Source organism: Salvelinus alpinus, chromosome 16, assembly GCF_045679555.1.
Source record: "Salvelinus alpinus chromosome 16, SLU_Salpinus.1, whole genome shotgun sequence".
In the NCBI taxonomy this organism is placed as follows: domain Eukaryota; kingdom Metazoa; phylum Chordata; class Actinopteri; order Salmoniformes; family Salmonidae; genus Salvelinus; species Salvelinus alpinus.
The window spans coordinates 52,123,112-52,148,496 of record NC_092101.1 but is presented as its reverse complement, the minus strand read 5'-3'; the positions used below and the strand labels follow the sequence as shown (position 1 = coordinate 52,148,496).

Below are 25,385 nucleotides of genomic sequence, written 5' to 3'. Positions count from 1 at the left end.
CAAGACGATTGTTATTATATTTGAATGACTGTCTTCAGTACAGTAATATCCTCTTATTCACACGGTTGTAACTCACTGGGACTTTTCTTGGGCAGCAACGGTGGTTCACAGATCTCTCGATAGCAAACATCCTGCTGGACTTTATAAGTCCTTTTATACCTGCGGAGAACAAATCAAATCAACTAGTATTAGTCACATGCACTGAATACAACAGGTGTAGGTAGACCTTACAGTGAAATGCTGAATACAACAGGTGTAGGTAGACCTTACAGTGAAATGCTGAATACAACAGGTGTAGGTAGACCTTACAGTGAAATGCTGAATACAACAGGTGTAGGTAGACCTTTCAGTGAAATGCTGAATACAACAGGTGTAGGTAGACCTTTCAGTGAAATGCTGAATACAACAGGTGTAGGTAGACCTTACAGTGAAATGCTGAATACAACAGGTGTAGGTAGACCTTACAGTGAAATGCTGAATACAACAGGTGTAGTAGACCTTTCAGTGAAATGCTGAATACAACAGGTGTAGGTAGACCTTACAGTGAAATGCTGAATACAACAGGTGTAGTAGACCTCACAGTGAAATGCTGAATACAACAGGTGTAGGTAGACCTTACAGTGAAATGCTGAATACAACAGGTGTAGTAGACCTCACAGTGAAATACTGAATACAACAGGTGTAGTAGACCTTACAGTGAAATGCTGAATACAACAGGTGTAGGTAGACCTTACAGTGAAATGCTGAATACAACAGGTGTAGTAGACCTCACAGTGAAATACTGAATACAACAGGTGTAGGTAGACCTTACAGTGAAATGCTGAATACAACAGGTGTAGTAGACCTCACAGTGAAATACTGAATACAACAGGTGTAGTAGACCTTACAGTGAACTGCTGAATACAACAGGTGTAGGTAGACCTTACAGTGAACTGCTGAATACAACAGGTATAGGTAGACCTTACAGTGAAATGCTGAATAAAACAGGTGTAGGTAGACCTTACAGTGAAATGCTGAATACAACAGGTGTAGGTAGACCTTACAGTGAACTGCTGAATACAACAGGTATATGTAGACCTTACAGTGAAATGCTGAATAAAACAGGTGTAGGTAGACCTTACAGTGAAATGCTGAATACAACAGGTGTAGGTAGACCTTACAGTGAAATGCTGAATACAACAGGTGTAGTAGACCTTACAGTGACCTGCTGAATACAACAGGTGTAGTAGACCTTACAGTGAACTGCTGAATACAACAGGTGTAGTAGACCTTACAGTGAAATGCTGAATACAACAGGTGCAGTAGACCTCACAGTGAAATGCTGAATACAACAGGTGTAACACTACCTACATATAGTACATGTAGGTAGAGTTATTAAAGTAACTACGCGTAGGTAATAACAGAGAGGAGCCGCAGTGTAAAATAGGGGGTGGGTAGGTGTCTTATGGCTTGGGGGTAGAAGCTGTTTAGAAGTCTCTTGGACCTAGACTTGGTGCTCCGGTACCGCTTGCCGTGCGGTAGCAGAGAGAACAGTCTATTACTAGGGTGGCTGGAGTCTTTGACCATTTTTAGGGCCTTCCTCTGACACCACCTGGTATAGAGGTCCTGGATGGCAGGAAGCTTGGCCCCAGTGATGTACTGGGCCGTACACACTACCCTCTGTAGTGCCTTGTGGTCGGAGGCCGAGCAGTTGCCATACCAGGCAGTGATGTAACCAGTCAGGATGCTCTCGATGATGCAGCTGTAAAACCTTTTGAGGATCTGAGGACCCATGCCAAATCTTTTCAGTCTCCTGAGGGGGGAAACGTTTTGTCGTGCCCTCTTCACGACTATTGGACGATGTTAGTTTGTTGGTGATGTGGATACCAAGGAACTTGAAGCTCTCAACCTGCTCCACTACAGCCCCGTCGATGAGAATGGGGACGTGCTCGGTCCTCCTTTTCCTGTAGTCCACAATCATCTCCTTTGTCTTGATCACGTTGAGGGAGAGGTTGTTGTCCTGGCACCACACAGTCAGGTCTCTGATCTCCTCCCTATAGGCTGTCTCGTCGTTGTCGGCCGTGCAGTCATGGGTGAACAGGGAGTACAGGAAGGGATTGAGCACGCACCCCTGAGGGGCCCCAGTGTTGAGAATCAGTGTGGCGGATGTGTTGCTACCTACCCTCACCACTTGGGGGCGGCCCTTCAGGAAGTCCAGGATCCAGTTGCAGAGGAAGGTGTTTAGTCCCAGGGTCATTAGCTTATTGATGAGCTTTGAGGGCACTATGGTGTTGAACGCTGAGCTGTAGTCAATGAACAGCATTCTCACATAGGTGTTCCTTTTGTCTAGGTGGGAAAGGCCAGTGTGGAGTGCAACAGAGATCGCATCATCTGTCGATCTGTTGGGACGGTATTCTAATTGGAGTGAGTCTAGGGTTTCTGGGATAATGGTGTTGATGTGAGCCATGACCAGCCTTTCAAAGCACTTCATGGCTACAGACGTGAGTGCTATGGGTCAGTAGTCATTTAGGCAGGTTACCTTAGTGTTTTTGGGCACAGGGACTATGGTGGTCTGCTTGAAACATGTTGGTATTACAGACCCGGACAGGGAGAGATTGAACATGTCAGTGAAGACACTTGCCAGTTGGTCAGCGCATGCTCGCAGTACACGTCCTGGTAATCCGTCGGGTCCAGCGGCCTTGTGAATGTTGACCTGTTTAATGGTCTTACTCACACCGGCAGCAGAGAGAGTGATCGCACAGTCTTCCGGAACAGGTGGTGCTCTCATGTATGTTTCAGTGTTATTTGCCTCGAAGCGAGCATAGAAGTAGTTTAGCTCGTCTGGTAGGCTCTTGTCACTGGGCAGCTCTCGGCTGTGCTTCCCTTTGTAGTCTGTAATGGTTTGCAAGCCCTGCCACATCCGACGAGTGTCAGAGCCGGTGTACGATTCAATCTTAGTCCTGTATTGATGCTTTGCCTGTTTGATGGTTCGTCGGATGGCGTAGTGGGATTTCTTATAAGCTTCTGGGTTAGAGTCCCGCTCCTTGAAAGCGGCAGCTCTAGCCTTTAGCTCAGTGCGAATGTTGCCTGTAATCCATGGCTTCTGGTTTGGGTATGTATGTACGGTCACTGTGGGGACGTCATCGATGCACTTATTGATGAAGCCAATGACTGATGTGGTGTACTCCTAAATGTTTGACACTCACAGGTAACACTACTACTACTACTGCCGCTTCTACTACTACTACTACTACTGCCGCTTCTACTACTACTACTACTGCTGCTACTACTGCCGCTTCTACTACTACTACTACTGCTACTACTTCTGCTGCTGCTACTACTACTACTGCCGCTTCTACTACTACTACTACTGCTACTACTACTACTACTGATGATGCTACTACTACTCTACTACTGCTACTAGTCTACTACTACTGATACTACTACTACTACTACTACTACTACTACTGATACTACTACTACTACACTACTAATCTACTACTACGGATACTACTACTACAACTAGTACTACTAGTCTACTACTACTAGTCTACTACTACTGATACTACTACTACTGATACTACTACTACTACTACTAGTCTACTACTACTACTAGTCTACTACTACTGGTCTACTACTAGTCTACTACTACTGACACTACTACTACTACTACTGATACTACTACTACTACTACTGATACTACTACTACGGCTGATGCTACTACTACTGATACTACTACTACTACTACTACTGATGCTACTACTACTACTACTACTACTACGACTGATGCTACTACTACTACTACTAGTCTACAACTACTGATACTACTATTACACAGTCTATACTATATGCTGTAAAGGCTTCAGTATACCGAGCTTGAGGGTGACATCCGTCCTGACAGGTACAAACATGCACAAGATATCACTGTTGTCCGCTGTTTGACACTCACAGGTAATGGCAGACTTCACCCACCCAGACGGGCATGCTCTTTGTTTCAGAGTAGAGGCGGGTACACGGGTGGGGCAATCGTTGGCAGACTGCAGTCGGGGTAGCGGCAGGACAAAGATAAACAGAGAGAAAGGTGTTAAAACACGGAGAATCTTTGTTCCATAGGAAGCAACAGTTACAAGGCTGTTAAATGTGAGATGAGGGACTGAGGAGAGCGGGCGGAGGAAGGGGGAGAGGAAGGTATGGAAGGAGGAAGAGAGGAAGATACGTAAGGAGGAAGGCAGAGAGGAAGGAGGGAGGCTGAGAGGAAGGTATTGAACAGAGCAATACTCAATCATTAGACATCAAAGCCAAAGGAACTGAATAATATTAAGAAATGCTATAGATAGAAGGAAAGTAGTGTGGAAACCTACCGTAAAACAATTAGGAAACAACCAATTCAATACCTTTTAGACAACTTCCTGGACAAAACGTTCCACTGCAATAGTGAAGGTATAAACTTGGCAGTAGAAAACCTAAACAGTATATTTGACCTCTAGCTTCCCTATCAAAAAAACAAAACATTCACACAGATAACCGAAGAAAATTAACAACAATGACAAATGGTTTGATGAAGAATGCAAAAACCTAAGAAAGAAATTGAGAAACCTATCCAACCAAAAACACTGAGACCCAGGAAACCTGAGCCTCGGCCTTCACTATGGTGAATCACTAAAACAATACAGAAATACACTATGGACAAAGAAGGAACAGCACGTCAGAAATCAGCTCAATGTAACTGAAGAATCCATAGACTAACCACTTCTGGGAACATTGGAAAACACTAAACAAACAACAACATGAAGAGTTATCTATCCAAAACGGAGATGTATGGATAAACCACTTCTCCAGTACTTTTCGCTCTATAACAAAGAACAAACAGCAAAAACATATACATGATCAAATACAAATCTTAGAATCAACTATTAAAGACTACCAGAACCCACTGGATTCTCCAATTACATTGAATGAACTACACGACAAAATACAAACCCTCCATCCCAAAAAGGCCTGTGGTGTTGATGATATCCTCAATGAAATTATAAAATATACAGACCACAAATTCCAATTGGCTATACTTAAACTCTTTAACATCATCCTTAGCTCTGGCATATTCCCCAATGTTTGGAACCAAGGACTGAGCACCCCAATCCACAAAAGTGGAGACAAATTTGACCCCAATAACTACCGTGGGATATGTGTCAACAGCAACCTTGGGAAAATCCTCTGCATCATCATTAACAGCAGACTAGTTAATTTCCTCAGTGAAAACAATGTACTGAGCAAATGTCAAATTGGCTTTTTACCAAATTACCGTATGACAGACCACGTATTCACCATGCACACCCTAATTGACAAACAAACAAAGCAAAACAAAGGCAAAGTCTTTGTTGACTTCAAAAAAGCTTTTGACTCCATTTGGCATGAGAGTCTGCTATACAAATGATGGAAAGTGGTGTTTGGGGTGAAAACCAACCAAGGAGGGCCTACAGCATCACCTAGAATCTGAATCTGCACAGATTCTGTCTGGGCCCTGACAGTAAATCTCAGTAAGACAAAAATAATGGTGTTCCAAAAAAGGTCCAGTCGCCAGGACCACAAATAAAAATTCCATCTAGACACCATTGCCCTAGAGCACACAAAAAAACTATACATACCTCGGCCTAAACATCAACGTCACAGGTAACTTCCACAAAGCTGAGAACGATCTGAGAGACAAGGCAAAAAGGGCCTTCTATGCCATCAAAAGGAACATAAAATTCAACATACCAATTACGATCTGGCTAAAAATACTTGAATCAGTTATAGAGCCCATTATGGAGGTCTGGGGTCCGCTCACCAACCAAGAATTCACGAAATGGGACAAACACCAAATTGAGACTCTGCATGCAGAATTCTGCAAAAATATTCCTAGCATAGCCTTGCTATTGAGAAAGGCCGCCGTAGGCAGACCTGGCTCTCAAGAGAAGACAGGCTATGTGCACACTGCCCACAAAAGGAGGTGGAAACTGAGCTGCACTTCCTAACCTCCTGCCCAATGTATGACCATATTAGAGAGACATATTTCCCTCAGATTACACAGATCCACAAAGAATTCGAAAACAAATCCAATTTTGATAAACTCCCATATCTACTGGGAGAAATTCCACAGTGTGCCATCACAGCAGCAAGATTTGTGACGTGTTGCCACAAGAAAAGGGCAACCAGTGAAGAACAAACACCATTGTAAATACAACCCATATTTATGCTTATTTATTTTAACTTGTGTGCGTGTTTGAAACTTCTGTATGTGTAATGTTTACTGTTAATTTGTATTGTTTATTTCACTTTTGTATAATATCTACCTCACTTGCTTTGGCAATGTTAACACATGTTTCCCATGCCAATAAAGCCCCTTGAATTGAATTGATAGGGAGAGAGAGGACAGAGAGGAAGGGAGAGAGAGAGTGAGGACAGAAAGAAAGGGATTTCGTCTGAGAGGACAGAGATAGAGGGAGGAATTTGGCACTCCTCTCTGGTGATTGATGGTTTTAGGAAAGGAATGAGTCTGACTGAGGGTGTTTGGGGCAGGAAATGCATTGAAGAGAAGGTGGTGGGTGGGGTGGGGTGGGGAGGGGTGGGGTGGGAGAAAGACATAAACTTACACAGCTCACACTGCCTGCCCTTGAACCCAGCTGCGCAATTGCAGATGTATGAGTCGCTCCCCTTTTCACACGTACCCCCGTTCAGGCAGGGCAGGCTCTGGCAGTCCCGGGACGACTCTGAAACACAGCATACTGTTGTCAGGACCCCAAGCAGAGAGAGGCCAGCAGACAAACCAGCAGCTCAGGTTTCACTAAGGCTGCATACGTCCCAAATGACACCCCTATGCTCTTTATTGTACACTACATTTGACCAGAACCCTACAGACAATTTCCGATTGATTCTCTGTCCTGCTGTAGAGAACCTACCAGGCCCTTCCTCTTCCTCCTTCCTCTCTAGTGCAAGGCCCATTTGATTAGTTGTCTCCTCCATCCTCTGTAACTGAATAGGAGGCTCAGGCTCTGCAAGGCAAACATAGGAACTGTTTCTGAAGGAGGTATTGAGCGAGATAATATTGGCACACAAAGTTCTTACTTTTGTCAGACCATCGTGCTGACTGTTAAAGAGGCTGTTTTTGCATTATGATATAATGGGGGTTATGATACTTACTAGTGTGGTGTCTGATGACCTTTCTGGGCAGGCTGGTGAACTTTGCCGTTATCCTCCCCCTTCCATCAATCAGTTCTGTGTATCTGGAAGAGAACAAATGATGGCCCGAAGCTTTTACAGAGACAGACAGGTAGAGCCTGAGAGGACCAACCTTGTCTAGTTGGCACTAAATAGTCCGTTTACAACGTAGCAGTGAAAGAACAATTTCTGCAATACGTGTACTCTAGTGTCTCATAGCCTTGATAACTTAACCCCCTACAGCCAATCTCTCGCTCTCTGTCTCTGTCTCTCTCTCTCTGTCTCTCTGTCTCTCTCTCTGTCTCTCTCTCTGTCTCTCTCTCTCTGTCTCTCTCTCTCTGTCTGTCTGTCTGTCTGTCTCTCTCTGTCTCTCTCTCTCTCTGTCTCTCTCTCTCTGTCTCTCTCTCTCTCTCTCTCTCTGTCTCTCTCTCTCTCTGTCTCTCTCTCTCTCTGTCTCTCTCTCTCTCTGTCTCTCTCTCTCTCTCTGTCTCTCTCTCTCTCTCTCTCTGTCTCTCTCTCTCTCTGTCTCTCTCTCTCTCTGTCTCTCTCTCTCTCTGTCTCTCTCTCTCTCTGTCTCTCTCTGTCTCTCTCTCTCTCTGTCTCTCTCTATCTCTCTCTCTCTCTGGCTCACTTACTCACCTGGGCATCTCTTCAGAGTGCTCTCTCTCTCCAGTCACACCCAGGTCCTGAGGTTCAGACGGGGTTAGTGTATGACTCACAGGGGTTCCCACGACAGATGGTCTCTCCCTCGTCCTCCCTCCCCATCGCTCCCCCATCGGTACTGGTCCAGGTAAAGTTAAAGTTAGTTGCATAGGAAGTGGTAAAGGAAAGCTTTCAGACTGAAACAGACAAAACGATAGTCCTAAATGGTAGACGTTTCACGTTTGTTCCTGTCTCATTCTGGGCTCTCAGCAGAATTCCCCAGAGCATTACAATGTGAAATCTCAGAGTAGTGCACGTTATAGCAGAAGCTCGTAGTGCGGTAGTGGTAACAGAGCACTCACATGTGGTGAAGGCCAGGTGTTGTGGTACACTGTGGATCTGTTCCTGTCCTGTGTTCCTAACAGCCATGAGGACTAGGTGGTAGTGCTGTCCCGGAGAAAGCTCTCTCAGGGTATACGTCTCTAACTTCCCATTGGGTAGGAAGCGACTCCGGGTGCTCAGGCCTCGCGTCACATTGACCACGAAGCCGTCTGGCAGGTTCCTGGGATGGGGATCCCACGTCACCAGGGCAGAGTTGGAAGTCACATGGGACAGAGACAGGTTCTGAGGGGGGAGGGGTCCTAGAGGGAGGGGGGGGGGACACAGAGAGAACAGTCTGTCTGTATGCTGATAGAAACAGTTGAGACTAGAGGTCCAACAGACCCCAAAATTCTTAAATTCGGGTCCTAAATTCAGACTTTTGTCTCAAATCTGGAACGGGTCTGACATAATTGCCATAGGTCTCGGGTATGTGCAATTAAAATGGATTTACCGACTGGAGAGCGAGAGCGAGAGCGAGAGAGAGAGAGAGAGAGAGAGAGAGGAGAGAGAGAGAGAGAGAGAGGTAAAAGGAAAGTTAGAGGAGAAAGAGATAGTGAAAAGAAGGCAACAAGGGGAATGTCTTCGGGTACAAGTTTTAATATTGTAGTGGACAAAGATGAGAAGAATGTTGATGAGGCCAAATGGACTCTGTTCAACTCGATATTCAAGTTGATGCAATTTTCTACCTTTTTTTTTTGTATATTTATTATAAATTGTTTATTCATTATTATTATTATTATTTAATCATCTAAACCAGTTCTTTAAATAGCCTATGCCAAAAGTGTTATGTTTAATTTTATTTAGACATTTTCATTGCCTTTTTAAAAACTTCTTCAGGATCGGTGGGTCCCCTGCGGGACGTTTGAGCTAATGTAGGCTAATGCGATTAGCATGAGGTTGTATTATCTTTTACCAGATCTAATGTGTTATATTCTCCTACATTCCTTTCACATTTCCACAAACTTCAAAGTGTTTCCTTTCAAATGGTATCAAGAACATGCATATCCTTGCTTCAGGGCCTGAGCTACAGGCAGTTAGATTTGGGTATGTCATTTTAGGCGAAATTTGTGGAAAAAGGGTCCAATCCTTATATTGTTAACAAATGTGTAGTGAATTCCTCAGGGATGGTTATTGCCAGGGACCTCGCTGTATGTGATATTATCACCATACTTAGGTGCCGATACTATATGGATCGTTGATTCTCACGATTCTATTCATAGGTTGCATGTTCCCTCACAATATTGTTTTGAAGGTTCGTTTTAGGACTGATGCCTGACTGAGCATTCTACTCAATGCATCGTCAATGAGCTCTGGTTTTGAAGGTTCGTTTAGGACTGATGCCTGACTGAGCATTCTACTCAATGCATCGTCATTGAGCTCTGATGAAGATTCCCTCCAAAGTGAATTACAGTGGCTCGGGAAATACAATGACATTCAAAAGAAGGCAAATAATTCGTAGGAAAACCTTTTGATGTAAAGTAAATTTGATGATATGATAATGCTGGCAAAGTTGTTTCCTACTAGATATTTGACTACTTTTGAATGTCATTGTATTCCCAGGCACTATAGTGTAATTTAGACTAAACAGTAGTTAGCCTCAGTCCAGAATGACTGGGCTTATCGCCCCTTTAGGGCGCCACTATGGCGCTGGCGATAGAGGGCGGCTCGAGAACCTTCAATACAATGGCACGACGCGACCGAATGACGGAGGTGCAACCTATGAATATGATTTTTATTGCGATTTGATGTTCCAAACATATTGCTCACCATGTCTGCTGCAGAGGGACAAGAGAGAGAGAGAGAGAGAGAGAGAGAGAGAGAGAGACAGAGAGAGAGAGAGACCGAGAGACAGAGAGAGAGAGAGAGAGAGAGACAGAGAGAGAGAGACAGAGACAGAGAGAGAGAGAGAGAGACAGAGAGACAGAGAGAGAGAGAGAGAGAGACAGAGAGAGAGAGACAGAGAGAGAGAGAGACAGAGAGTGCTCACTGAGTCTGTACATAGTCAAAGCTTTCCTTAAGTTTGGGTCAGTCACAGTGGTCAGGTATTCTGCCACTGTGTACTCTCTGTTTAGGGCCAAATAGCATTCTAGTTTGCTCTGTTTTTTTGTTAATTCTTTCCAATGTGTCAAGTAATTATCTTTTTGTTTTCTCATGATTTGGTTGGGTCTAATTGTGCTGTTGTCCTGGGGCTCTGTGGGGTGTGTTTGTGTTTGTGAACAGAGCCCTAGGACCAGCTTGCTTAGGGGACTCTTCTCCAGGTTCATCTCTCTGTAGGTGATGGCTTTGTTATGGAAGGATAGCCCAAACCTTCCATAACAAAGCCATCACCTACAGAGAGATGAACCTGGAGAAGAGTCCCCTAAGCAAGCTGGTCCTAGGGCTCTGTTCACAAACACAAACACACCCCACAGAGCCCCAGGACAACAGCACAATTAGACCCAACCAAATCATGAGAAAACAAAAAGATAATTACTTGACACATTGGAAAGAATTAACAAAAAAACAGAGCAAACTAGAATGCTATTTGGCCCTAAACAGAGAGTACACAGTGGCAGAATACCTGACCACTGTGACTGACCCAAACTTAAGGAAAGCTTTGACTATGTACAGACTCAGTGAGCATAGCCTTGCTATTGAGAAAGGCCGCCGTAGGCAGACATGGCTCTCAAGAGAAGACAGGCTATGTGCACACTGCCCACAAAATGAGGTGGAAACTGAGCTGCACTTCCTAACCTCCTGCCCAATGTATGACCATATTAGAGAGACATATTTCCCTCAGATTACACAGATCCACAAAGAATTCGAAAACAAATCCAATTTTGATAAACTCCCATATCTACTGGGTGAAATTCCACAGTGTGCCATCACAGCAGCAAGATTTGTGACCTGTTGCCACAAGAAAAGGGCAACCAGTGAAGAACAAACACCACTGTAAATACAACCCATATTTATGTTTATTTATTTTAACTTGTGTGCTTTAACCATTTGTACATTGTTACAACACTGCATATATATAATATGACATTTGTAATGTCTTTATTGTTTTGAAACTTCTGTATGTGTAATGTTTACTGTTCATTTTTATTGTTTATTTGACTTTTGTATATTACCTACCTCACTTGCTTTGGCAATGTTAACACATGTTTCCCATGCCAATAAAGCCCCTTGAATTGAATTGAATTGAGAGAGAGAGAGAGAGAGAGAGAGAGAGAGAGAGACAGAGAGAGATAGAGAGAGAGAGACAGAGAGAGAGAGAGAGACAGAGAGAGAGAGAGAGAGAGAGAGAGACAGAGAGAGATAGAGAGAGAGAGACAGAGAGAGAGAGAGAGACAGAGAGAGAGACAGAGAGAGAGAGAGAGACTGTTGCTAGCTAATTTGTCCTGGGATATAAACATTGAGTTGTTATTTTACCTGAACTGCACAAGGTCCTCTACTCCGACAAATTAATCCACACATAATCCACACAGAATTTCTAGTCATCTCTCCTCCTTCCAGGCTTTTTCATCGTTGAATTTATATGGTGATCGCATCTAAACTTTCATAGTATTACCACGACTACCGGCAAAACAGTTTGTCTTTCAATCACCCACGTGGGTATAACCAATGAGGATATGGCACGTGGGTACCTGCTTCTATAAACCAATGAGGAGATGAGAGGCAGGAAATTCAGCGCGATCTGCGTCAGAAATAGGAATGATTTCTATTTTAGCCCTTGGTAACGCAGACGCTCGTTGGCGCGCGCGAGCAGTGTGGGTACAATAATTGAATAACATGGATTTCTAAATTGATTTTGCGACGCTTGCGCACGCAACGTGTCTGGTCTGGTCAGCATGTTAGACCGCAGCGCCACTCGGGGTACAGTTGATCCTGATCCTGACAGTTGATCCTGAACCTGACAGTTGATCCTGATCCTGACAGTTGATCCTGATCCTGACAGTTGATCCTGAACCTGACAGTTGATCCTGATCCTGACAGTTGATCCTGAACCTGACAGTTAATCCTGAACCTGACAGTTGATCCTGATAGTTAATCCTGAACCTGACAGTTGATCCTGAACCTGACAGTTAATCCTGGACCTGACAGTTGATCCTGATAGTTAATCCTGAACCTGACAGTTGATCCTGATCCTGACAGTTGATCCTGATCCTGACAGTTGATCCTGAACCTGACAGTTGATCCTGATCCTGACAGTTGATCCTGAACCTGACAGTTAATCCTGAACCTGACAGTTGATCCTGATAGTTAATCCTGAACCTGACAGTTGATCCTGAACCTGACAGTTAATCCTGGACCTGACAGTTGATCCTGATAGTTAATCCTGAACCTGACAGTTGATCCTGATCCTGACAGTTGATCCTGACAGTTGATCCTGATCCTGACAGTTGATCCTGATAGTTAATCCTGAACCTGACAGTTGATCCTGATCCTGACAGTTAATCCTGATCCTGACAGTTGATCCTGATCCTGACAGTTGATCCTGAACCTGACAGTTGATCCTTATCCTGACAGTTAATCCTGATCCTGACAGTTGATCCTGATCCTGACAGTTGATCCTGAACCTGACAGTTGATCCTGAACCTGACAGTTGATCCTGAACCTGACAGTTGATCCTTATCCTGACAGTTGATCCTGATCCTGACAGTTGATCCTGATCCTGACAGTTGATCCTGATCCTGACAGTTGATCCTGAACCTGACAGTTGATCCTGATCACATTTTCTAATTGGAGTGGCCATCTTTAAGTGTCTTGTCTCAGGTTAATGAATCCCTCTGCATGGTGGACTACTACTATGATAGGATGAGGATGTTTCCAGATGCTTAACGAATGCATAGCGAATTCCCGAGGTTCATTGAGTTTCTGCTCCTGCATTGCTTTTGGCTGGTTATCTGTAAACTGCTGATTGTAAAAAAGGGCTTTATAAAATACATGTTTGATTGATTGACTGACTGACTGATTGATTGATGTATGAGACATGATGACATACTGGTCCAGACTTGCAGCGGTCCAGCAGAGTGACTGGTGGACGGTGACTCGTCTGGTCCGATCCCACTCTGAGTTAGAACATCCACCGTGTACATCTGACCAGGGAGCAGAGAGCTGAAGGGGGAGAAACACAGAAACACATAGACAGAAATCCCAGTCATGCAAAATGACACACAAAAAAACCTGATTCTGCTCTGGTCTATTGATGTTTATCAGCGTTGGCTTCACAACGCCATCTACTGGATGAAATGTGTATTGCCGTGCAGACAGTGCCCTAGAACAGTGGTTCCCAACAAGGGGTATCCTGGGGGTTCTTGGCCTACCCACAGGGGGCACTGGAGAAGACTCATGAGACCATAGGCCTACTGGTAAAATGCACATGAGGGGTTTCTTCAGAGTTACTCCGGGCAGAGCAGAATTCAATTGGTGGTACAGTAACTGAAAAAGGTTGAGAACCAATGCCCTATAAAGTAATATTAAGTGATAGTGATACAGTGGCATCTAGTGGACATAATCAGTATTGCAGGCTGTACGTCAGTGGTTTTCAACTTTATTTTTGGTCACTCCAGTAGGCCTATGGTCTCATGAGTCTTTCCAAGTACCCCTGTTGGATAGACTAAATACTTTGACAACCACTCAAATCTACTGGCAAACTAGTGATAATAACGTTGAATGGAGCAGAACCTGAAGGCATATTCCATTGTGCTGGTGTTGAGCAGAGCGGTGCCAACTCCTCTACCGTCCCAGGAGACCAGGGAAAGGCGCACCTGGCTGACAGTAGCATGACGAGCAGCCTGAACCAGCCACCTCAGCCATACCTGGGAGGACGATACGTTGACTACCTGCAGCTGATCCACCCGCCGTGGCCCTGACACACACAGAGAGAGATACACAGGTCAGTATACACACACACAACACACACACACACACACACACACACCCACACACACACACACACACACACACAGGTCAGTTACTGCACTCACAGGTCAGTTAATGCACTCACACACACACACATTCTAAACTACACTTTACATAAAACAGTGACATCGTCACTGTACTGAAGCATGCACAGTCCACTCACTGGTGCGTATGAGAGCGATGGCTGGCTGGCTGATATCGTTGCCGTTGGTGTTTCGTTTCACTGAGAAGGTAGAGATGTTGTATAGCAGGCCAGGCACCAGGCCCTGCAGCTGATAGGTAGACTGCTTCTTGTCCAGGAAGTCAGTCTTCCTGGTTCCATGGCCTCGGCCCAGGAGATCCAGAGGAGCGTAGGTCACAGCGAACCCACTGACCTATTCATGGGTGGCATGTTCGTTTTAGGACTGAAGCCCAGCAGAGCTTTCTACACAATGCAGTCTCAATATGTGCTAATGAACATTTCGTTTGAAGTGCGTTACTGTGGCTTGAAAACACGATTACGTTTTTAAAAAATCGCCAGGTTCGCTTTCGAGGCAGTAGAACTTTAACTAGCTATCTAAGATTGAGGGGGAGAGCGCCGACATTTTAGCTAGCTAACGTTAGCATTGCTAGCTATTTCTGAAAAACGTTGCTAGCTCATGACAACATTGCCATCTCTCGAAAGTAAACTTGACGACATCATAATGATAGCAAAGTTATTTTCTACGAATTTAGCAATATCATGATATTTCCAGGCCCCTATAGTATAATTGCGATGAAACAGTCCCCTTTTCAGAAAGGCGTCAATATGCTGCGGCATCTGTAGTATGTTGATACAGTAACTATGGCAACGACGTGACGGCGCTGCAACCCCATGAACAAGTATTCAAGGTTTCAGACTACGTCCTTGATGGCACCCTATTCCCTATATAGTGCACTACTTATGACCAGAGCCTCTGAGGGTTATACTACAAATAAGGATCAATGAGTTAGCCAGCTGACTTTTCTGTTGTTGCTAAAGATAAGCACCATGAAATAAATGGGCAATGGTGTAAGGAATTGTTTATCAAAGTAATCTCTCTAACTCATTGATCTAGCTTGGTAATATACCCCTCTGTTCTCACTGGTGAAAGAGGTCTTCTGACCTCAATGGGTTAAATAAAAGCAAACGTATGAATTAAACTGACCAGGCTCTGAGAGGAGGGGTCTGGCAGGTCCCAGCGCAGCACCACCTCATCCTCCTCCACCCGTAGTACATGCAGACCAGAGGGAGGCAACAGGTCTGGGAACAGTGGTAGAATATCATTGGTAATTTCTAACACGAAGAATAGACTTGGTATTGATTGATTGATACATTTATTGAATTTATCGGTTTCTTGAATGAAAAACCAATAAGATAATTGATAGTCGATAAGACAGCTGAACGTGATTGACTCTCACCTCTCTCACAGTCCTTGCCTGTGTGACCCACTTTGCAAGCACAGCTGTAGTTCCCTTTTCTGTCGCTATGGCAGAGGCCTCTGTTCCCACACGGCTGCAGTACACAGGGATTCTCCACTAGGGGGAGTCAGAGACCATCTGTCACCACGATGTGCTGTTTTGTTACTACCACCACAGTAGAAGAGACTGCATCCAAAATGGCACCACAGGAGGTCGGTGGCACCTTAATTGGGGAGGACGGGCTCGTGGTAATGGCTGGAGCAGAATAGGTGGAATGGTATGAAATACATCGAACACGTGGTTTCCATGGTTTCCATGTGTTTGACGCCATTCCATTCACTCCGTTCCAGCCATTATTATGAGCCGTCCTCACCTCAGCAGCCGCCACTGAACGACACCCTATTCCCTACATAGTGCACTTCTACCTACATAGGGCCCTGGTCAAAAGTAGTGCACTATAGAGGGAATAGGGTGCCATTTCAGACTCAACCGGTATAGCTCTACTCACATGACTGGCAGTGGTCCCCCAAGAATCCTTCTTTACACACACACAGGTAGTTGTTCCTGGATCCCCGACACACACCGCCATTCAAACAGGGGCTGGACTCACACCTGTCCTGTTCTGGAGACACAACACACTCAGAGACAGGAAGGATACAGCTGGAGGGTTACAACTGGAATACAGCTGGAGGGATACAACTGGAATACAGCTGGAGGGATACAACTGGAATGCAGCTGGAGGGATACAACTGGAATACAGCCGGAGGGATACAACTGGAATGCAGCTGGAGGGATACAACTGGAATACAGCCGGAGGGATACAACTGGAATACAGCTGGAGGGATACAACTGGAATACAGCCGGAGGGATACAACTGGAATACAGCTGGAGGGATACAACTGGAATACAGCTGGAGGAATACAACTGGAATACAGCTGGAGGAATACAACTGGAATACAGCTGGAGGATACAACTGGAATACAACTGGAGGGATACAACTGGAGGGATACAACTGGAATACAACTGGAGGGATACAACTGGAATACAACTGGAGGGATACAACTGGAATACAGCGGGAAGGATACAACTGGAATACAGCTGGAGGGATACAACTGGAATGCAGCTGGAGGGATACAACTGGAATACAGCTGGAGGGATACAACTGGAATACAGCTGGAGGAATACAACTGGAATACAGCTGGAGGGATACAACTGGAATACAACTGGAGGGATATAACTGGAATACAGCTGGAGGGATACAACTGGAATACAGCTGGAGGGATACAACTGGAATACAGCTGGAGGAATACAACTGGAATACAGCTGGAGGGATACAACTGGAATACAACTGGAGGGATACAACTGGAATACAGCTGGAGGGATACAACTGGAATATAGCTGGAGGAATACAACTGGAATACAGCTGGAGGGATACAACTGGAATACAACTGGAGGGAAACAACTGGAATACAGCGGGAAGGATACAACTGGAATACAACTGAAATACAACTGGAGGGATACAACTGGAATACAACTGGAGGGATACAACTGGAATACAGCGGGAAGGATATAACTGGAATAGAACTGGAGGGAAACAACTGGAATACAGCGGGAAGGATACAACTGGAATACAACTGAAATACAACTGGAGGGATACAACTGGAGGGATACAACTGGAATACAACTGGAGGGAAACAACTGGAATACAGCGGGAAGGATACAACTGGAATACAACTGAAATACAACTGGAGGGATACAACTGGAGGGATACAACTGGAGGGATACAACTGGAATACAACTGGAGGGATACAACTGGAATACAGCTGGAGGGTTACAACTGGAATACAACTGAAATACAACTGGAGGGATACAGCTGGAGGGATACAACTGGAATGCAGCTGGAGGGATACAACTGGAATACAGCTGGAGGGATACAACTGGAATACAACTGGAGGGATACAACTGGAATACAGCTGGAGGGATACAACTGGAATACAACTGGAGGGCCACAACTGGAATACAGCTGGAGGGATACAACTGGAATACAGCTGGAGGGATACAACTGGAATACAGCTGGAGGGATACAACTGGAATGCAGCTGGAGGGATACAACTGGAATGCAGCTGGAGGGATACAACTGGAATACAGCTGGAGGAATACAACTGGAATACAGCTGGAGGAATACAACTGGAATACAGCTGGAGGATACAACTGGAATACAACTGGAGGGATACAACTGGAATACAGCTGGAGGGATACAACTGGAATACAGCTGGAGGGATACAACTGGAATACAGCTGGAGGGATACAACTGGAATGCAGCTGGAGGGATACAACTGGAATACAGCTGGAGGAATACAACTGGAATACAGCTGGAGGGATACAACTGGAATACAACTGGAGGGATATAACTGGAATACAGCTGGAGGGATACAACTGGAATACAGCTGGAGGGATACAACTGGAATACAGCTGGAGGAATACAACTGGAATACAGCTGGAGGGATACAACTGGAATACAACTGGAGGGATACAACTGGAATACAGCTGGAGGGATACAACTGGAATATAGCTGGAGGAATACAACTGGAATACAGCTGGAGGGATACAACTGGAATACAACTGGAGGGATATAACTGGAATACAGCTGGAGGGATACAACTGGAATACAACTGGAGGGATATAACTGGAATACAACTGGAGGGATACAACTGGAATACAGCTGGAGGGATACAACTGGAGGGATATAACTGGAGGGATACAACTGGAATACAACTGGAGGGATACAACTGGAATACAACTGGAGGGGTACAACTGGAATACAACTGGAGGGATACAACTGGAGGGATACAACTGGAATACAGCTGGAGGGATACAACTGGAATACAGCTGGAGGGTTACAACTGGAATACAACTGGAGGGATATAACTGGAATACAACTGGAGGATACAACTGGAATACAGCTGGAGGGATACAACTGGAGGGATTAGCCGACGCTCTTATCCAGAGCAATTCGTGTTAACTGCCTTGTTCAAGGGCACATCAACAGATTTCACCTAGTTAGCTCGGGATTTAAACCAGCAACCTTTACAGTTACTGACCCTACCTCTTAACCACTACCACCCAGTTACTGACCCTACCTCTTAACCACTAGACTACCACCCAGTTACTGACCCTACCTCTTAACCACTACCACCCAGTTACTGACCCTACCTCTTAACCACTAGACTACCACCCAGTTACTGACCCTACCTCTTAACCACTAGACTACCACCCAGTTACTGACCCTACCTCTTAACCACTACCACCAAGTTACTGACCCTACCTCTTAACCACTAGACTACCACCCAGTTACTGACCCTACCTCTGAACCACTAGACTAGCACCCAGTTACTGACCCTACCTCTTAACCACTAGACTACCACCCAGTTACTGACCCTACTTCTTAACTACTAGACTACCACCCAGTTACTGACCCTACCTCTTAACCACTAGACTAGCACCCAGTTACTGACCCTACCTCTTAACCACTACCACCCAGTTACTGACCCTACCTCTTAACCACTACCACCCAGTTACTGGCCCTACCTCTTAACCACTACCACCCAGTTACTGACCCTACCTCTTAACCACTAGACTACCACCCAGTTACTGACCCTACCTCTTAACCACTAGACTACCACCCAGTTACTGACCCTACCTCTTAACCACTAGACTAGCACCCAGTTACTGACCCTACCTCTTAACCACTACCACCCAGTTACTGACCCTACCTCTTAACCACTAGACTACCACCCAGTTACTGACCCTACCTCTTAACCACTAGACTACCACCCAGTTACTGACCCTACCTCTTAACCACTAGACTACCACCCAGTTACTGACCCTACCTCTTAACCACTACCACCCAGTTACTGACCCTACCTCTTAACCACTAGACTACCACCCAGTTACTGACCCTACCTCTTAACCACTAGACTACCACCCAGTTACTGACTCTACCTCTTAACCACTAGACTACCACCCAGTTACTGACCCTACCTCTTAACCACTACCACCCAGTTACTGACCCTACCTCTTAACCACTAGACTACCACCCAGTTACTGACCCTACCTCTTAACCACTACCACCCAGTTACTGACCCTACCTCTTAACCACTACCACCCAGTTACTGGCCCTACCTCTTAACCACTAGACTAGCACCCAGTTACTGACCCTACCTCTTAACCACTACCACCCAGTTACTGACCCTACCTCTTAACCACTAGACTACCACCCAGTTACTGACCCTACCTCTTAACCACTAGACTACCACCCAGTTACTGACCCTACCTCTTAACCACTACCACCCAGTTACTGACCCTACCTCTTAACCACTAGACTAGCACCCAGTTACTGACCCTACCTCTTAACCACTACCACCCAGTTACTGACCCTACCTCTTAACCACTACCACCCAGTTACTGACCCTACCTCTTAACCACTAGACTACCACCCAGTTACTGACCCTACCTCTTAACCACTACCACCCAGTTACTGACCCTACCTCTTAACCACTACCACCCAGTTACTGGCCCTACCTCTTAACCACTAGACTAGCACCCAGTTACTGACCCTACCTCTTAACCACTACCACCCAGTTACTGACCCTACCTCTTAACCACTAGACTACCACCCAGTTACTGACCCTACCTCTTAACCACTAGACTACCACCCAGTTACTGACCCTACCTCTTAACCACTACCACCCAGTTACTGACCCTACCACCCAGTTACTGACCCTACCTCTTAACCACTAGACTACCACCCAGTTACTGACCCTACCTCTTAACCACTAGACTACCACCCAGTTACTGACCCTACCTCTTAACCACTACCACCCAGTTACTGACCCTACCTCTTAACCACTAGACTAGCACCCAGTTACTGACCCTACCTCTTAACCACTACCACCCAGTTACTGACCCTACCTCTTAACCACTACCACCCAGTTACTGACCCTACCTCTTAACCACTAGACTAGCACCCAGTTACTGACCCTACCTCTTAACCACTACCACCCAGTTACTGACCCTACCTCTTAACCACTACCATCCAGTTACTGGCCCTACCTCTTAACCACTAGACTAGCACCCAGTTACTGACCCTACCTCTTAACCACTACCACCCAGTTACTGACCCTACCTCTTAACCACTAGACTACCACCCAGTTACTGACCCTACCTCTTAACCACTAGACTACCACCCAGTTACTGACCCTACCTCTTAACCACTACCACCCAGTTACTGACCCTACCTCTTAACCACTAGACTACCACCCAGTTACTGACCCTACCTCTTAACCACTAGACTACCACCCAGTTACTGACCCTACCTCTTAACCACTAGACTACCACCCAGTTACTGACCCTACCTCTTAAAACCACTAGACTACCACCCAGTTACTGACCCTACCTCTTAACCACTAGACTACCACCCAGTTTCTGACCCTACCTCTTAACCACTACCACCCAGTTACTGACCCTACCTCTTAACCACTACCACCCAGTTACTGGCCCTACCTCTTAACCACTAGACTAGCACCCAGTTACTGACCCTACCTCTTAACCACTACCACCCAGTTACTGACCCTACCTCTTAACCACTAGACTACCACCCAGTTACTGACCCTACCTCTTAACCACTAGACTACCACCCAGTTACTGACCCTACCTCTTAACCACTAGACTACCACCCAGTTACTGACCCTACCTCTTAACCACTAGACTACCACCCAGTTACTGACCCTACCTCTTAACCACTAGACTACCACCCAGTTACTGACCCTACCTCTTAACCACTACCACCCAGTTACTGACTCTACCTCTTAACCACTAGACTAGCACCCAGTTACTGACCCTACCTCTTAACCGCTAGGCTACCACCCAGCCCAAGACTAAAGGTTATTTCTCCGTTAGTTGAGAAACCTGAGAGCAGGGAACGTCCGTATTAAACGTCTCGATAGGATTGCTGATTTTGGATCAGTGTAGACTTTTAGATCATAATGAATAAAAGATACATGGACAGGAGAGACCTGATCCTAGATCAGCCACTAGGAGACACTTGATACATACGGTCCCCAGACAGAGTGAACGCTGTACCTATTTCACAGTCTTGTCCCATGAAGCCCTGTTGGCAGTGGCAGTAGTAGGAACCCGGCTGGTCCTCACATGTTCCTCCGTGTTTACACACACACTCATCCATATCTGAGAGGGCATGAAAACACACACACACACACACACACACACACACACACACACACACACACACACACACACACACACACACACACACACACACACACACACACACACACACACACACACACACACACACACACACACACACACACACACACACTTATGAACATACACACGTATGCGCACACACGCAAGCATGCACAGACACACAGGGTTGGGTAGGTTACTGTCTAAATGTAATCGGTTACAGTTGCTAGTTAAACCTGTCCAAAAATTGTAATCAGTAACAGTAACTTTTGGATTACCCAAAACTCAGTAACGTAACTGATTTAAAGTTACAGGGTTTTTTGGTAATCAGAATACATGTAATTGATTCCTCCCCAACGCTACACACACACACACACACACACACACACACACACACACACACACACACACACACACACACACACACACACACACACACACACACACACACACACACACACACACACACACACACACACACACACACACACACACACACACACACACACACACACACACACACCTTTAATGGAACATAAAGGGCACGTTATATTGCTGACTATCAGCTTTGAGAGATGTAGTCTAGCTGCGGTAAACCTGTAGGTACAAAAGGAGTACAGAGGTGAATTCTACCTGTCTGACAGCGGTTTCCACTGAAACCACACAGGTAGGCTGCCATCCTGTTCCTACATGTTCCTCCGTTCAGACAGGGCAGGGACAAACTTGAATAATGATTACATTATTAAAGTGGCCTCTGCAACATCTATCAGAGGTCAGAACATAGAGATTGTAGAGGAATAGAGATATCTGGGTGTCCTCTTGGACAATAAGACCTGGGCCCAATAATACAACACCTACCTTCTGCAACATCTATCAGAGGTCAGAACATAGAGATTATAGAGGAATACAAATACCTGGGTGTCCTCTTGGACAATAAGACCTGGGCCCAATAATACAACACCTACCTTCTGCAACATCTATCAGAGGTCAGAACATAGAGATTGTAGAGGAATAGAGATACCTGGGTGTCCTCTTGGACAATAAGACCTGGGCCCAATAATACAACACCTACCTTCTGCAACATCTATCAGAGGTCAGAACATAGAGATTATAGAGGAATACAAAATACCTGGGTGTCCTCTTGGACAATAAGCTTCAGTGGAGTAAATGTACAGACCTGATCTACAAAAAGAGTCAATAGAGACTGTACAAATCTTTCATTAAGAGTGTTTTAACTTTTTCTATTGTTTGTTGGTTTGGCAATGCCACTGTCAGCCAGAGAAATATGCTGAGAAGGATTATCACCACAGCAAGCAAGGTAGTCAAACAGACAGGCCTGGATGAGATCTTTAAGGTCAGGGCCTTCAGCAAGGTACTTGGAATCAAACAGACAGGCCAGGATGAGATCTTTAAGGTCAGGGCCCTCAGCAAGGTACTTGGAGTCAAACAGACAGGCCTGGATGAGATCAAACAGACAGACCAGCAGGCTAATGTTCCTATCCACCCAGTAAGACCAGCAGGCTAATGTTCCTGTCCACTCAGTAAGACCAGCAGGCTAATGTTCCTATAGACTCAGTAAGACCAGCAGGCTAATGTTCCTATCCACTCAGTAAGACCAGCAGGCTAATGTTCCTATCCACTCAGTAAGACCAGCAGGCTAATGTTCCTATCCACCCAGTAAGACCAGCAGGCTAATGTTCCTATCCACCCAGTAAGACCAGCAGGCTAATGTTCCTATCCACCCAGTAAGACCAGCAGGCTAATGTTCCTATCCACCCAGTAAGACCAGCAGGCTAATGTTCCTATAGACTCAGTAAGACCAGCAGGCTAATGTTCCTATCCACTCAGTAAGACCAGCAGGCTAATGTTCCTATCCACTCAGTAAGACCAGCAGGCTAATGTTCCTATCCACCCAGTAAGACCAGCAGGCTAATGTTCCTATCCACCCAGTAAGACCAGCAGGCTAATGTTCCTATCCACCCAGTAAGACCAGCAGGCTAATGTTCCTATCCACCCAGTAAGACCAGCAGGCTAATGTTCCTATAGACTCAGTAAGACCAGCAGGCTAATGTTCCTATCCACTCAGTAAGACCAGCAGGCTAATGTTCCTATCCACTCAGTAAGACCAGCAGGCTAATGTTCCTATCCACCCAGTAAGACCAGCAAGCTAATGTTCCTATCCACCCAGTAAGACCAGCAGGCTAATGTTCCTATCCACCCAGTAAGGCCAGCAGGCTAATGTTCCTATCCACCCAGTAAGACCAGCAGGCTAATGTTCCTATCCACCCAGTAAGACCAGCAGGCTAATGTTCCTATCCACCCAGTAAGACCAGCAGGCTAATGTTCCTATCCACCCAGTAAGACCAGCAGGCTAATGTTCCTATCCACCCAGTAAGGCCAGCAGTCTGGTCTCTTTTTATTGTTATGTAACTGTTATGAAAGTTGTATTGTCATGTTGTTTTGTGTTTTAACACCACTTTAAACGTGTACATGACACTGCAACAATATTGTCCCCATGGGGACCATAAAGTCAGTAAAGTAAACACTCGCTGATCTCTACATAAACAAACAAACATTGGAGTATGCTAAACCAGAAAGGGCCGTGTGAGATTTAGAAATGAGTCCCAAATGGCATCCTATTCCCTATATAGTGCACTACTTTAGACCAGAGCCCTATGGAACCCTATTCCCTATTTAGTGCACTACTTTTGACCAGGGCCCATTTGGACTTTACTAAATCAAAAAAGTAAAAGAATGGAATTAAGAAATATATAAATATTAGGACGACCAATGCCGTAGTGGCATTGAGTAAAATAGAGTAAAATAGAATACAGTATATACATATGAGATGAGGAAAGCAGTATGTAAACATTATTAAAGTTGCCAGTGATTCCATGTTTATGTATATAGGGCAGCAGCCTCTAAGGTGCAGGGTTGAGTAACCAGGTGGTAGCCGGCCAGTGATGGTTGTTTAACAGGCTGATGGCCATGAGAAAGAGACTGAAAAACAGCTTCTAGGTGCAGGCTTTGATGCACCTGTACTGACCTCGCCCTCTGGATGATAACGGGGTGAACAGGTCGTGGCTCGGTTGGATGATGTCCTTGATGAACTTTTTGGCCTTCCCTTGACATCGGCTGCTGTTGGTGGCTAGGAGGGCAGGCAGTGTGCCCCCGGGGATACGTACCACCCTCGGGAGAGCCCTGCAGTTGCGGACGGTGCAGTCGCCATACCAGGAGGTGATACAGCCCAACAGGATGCTCTCAATTGTGCATCTGTAAACGTTTGTGAGGGTCTTAGAAGCACCATTGCGCCTTCTTCACCACACTGTCTGTGTGGGTGGACCATTTCAGATTGTCAGTGATGTGTACGCTGAAGGGATAGGGCAGTGTGCAGTGCGATGGCAATTGCATCGTCTGTGGATCTATTGGGGCGATTAAGCAAATTGAAGTGGGTTTAGGGTGTAGGGTAAGGTAGAAGTAATATGATCCTTAACTAGCCTCTCAAAGCACTTCATGATGACAGAAGTGAGTGCTACGGGGTGATAGTCACTTAGTTCAGTTACCTTTGCTTTCTTGGGTACAGGAACAATGGTGGA

At 45.5% G+C, this 25,385-nt stretch overlaps 1 protein-coding gene across 2 annotated transcripts in view; it reads right to left on the bottom strand.

The window, feature by feature from the left end:
• Positions 1-25,385, bottom strand: part of LOC139541665 (sushi, nidogen and EGF-like domain-containing protein 1) — a 138,579-nt gene that overhangs the window by 2,335 nt on the left and 110,859 nt on the right. For both annotated transcript variants that reach the window (XM_071346579.1, XM_071346580.1), the window contains 13 exons: positions 16,031-16,144; positions 15,523-15,639; positions 15,270-15,364; positions 14,267-14,477; positions 13,867-14,050; positions 13,184-13,296; positions 8,181-8,459; positions 7,816-7,957; positions 7,159-7,241; positions 6,918-7,010; positions 6,612-6,728; positions 3,929-4,016; positions 77-159 (listed from right to left, as the gene is read on the bottom strand). In XM_071346579.1, the coding sequence (XP_071202680.1) occupies positions 77-159; positions 3,929-4,016; positions 6,612-6,728; positions 6,918-7,010; positions 7,159-7,241; positions 7,816-7,957; positions 8,181-8,459; positions 13,184-13,296; positions 13,867-14,050; positions 14,267-14,477; positions 15,270-15,364; positions 15,523-15,639; positions 16,031-16,144 (1,719 nt within the window). The remainder of the gene's footprint in view (positions 1-76; positions 160-3,928; positions 4,017-6,611; positions 6,729-6,917; positions 7,011-7,158; positions 7,242-7,815; positions 7,958-8,180; positions 8,460-13,183; positions 13,297-13,866; positions 14,051-14,266; positions 14,478-15,269; positions 15,365-15,522; positions 15,640-16,030; positions 16,145-25,385) is intronic.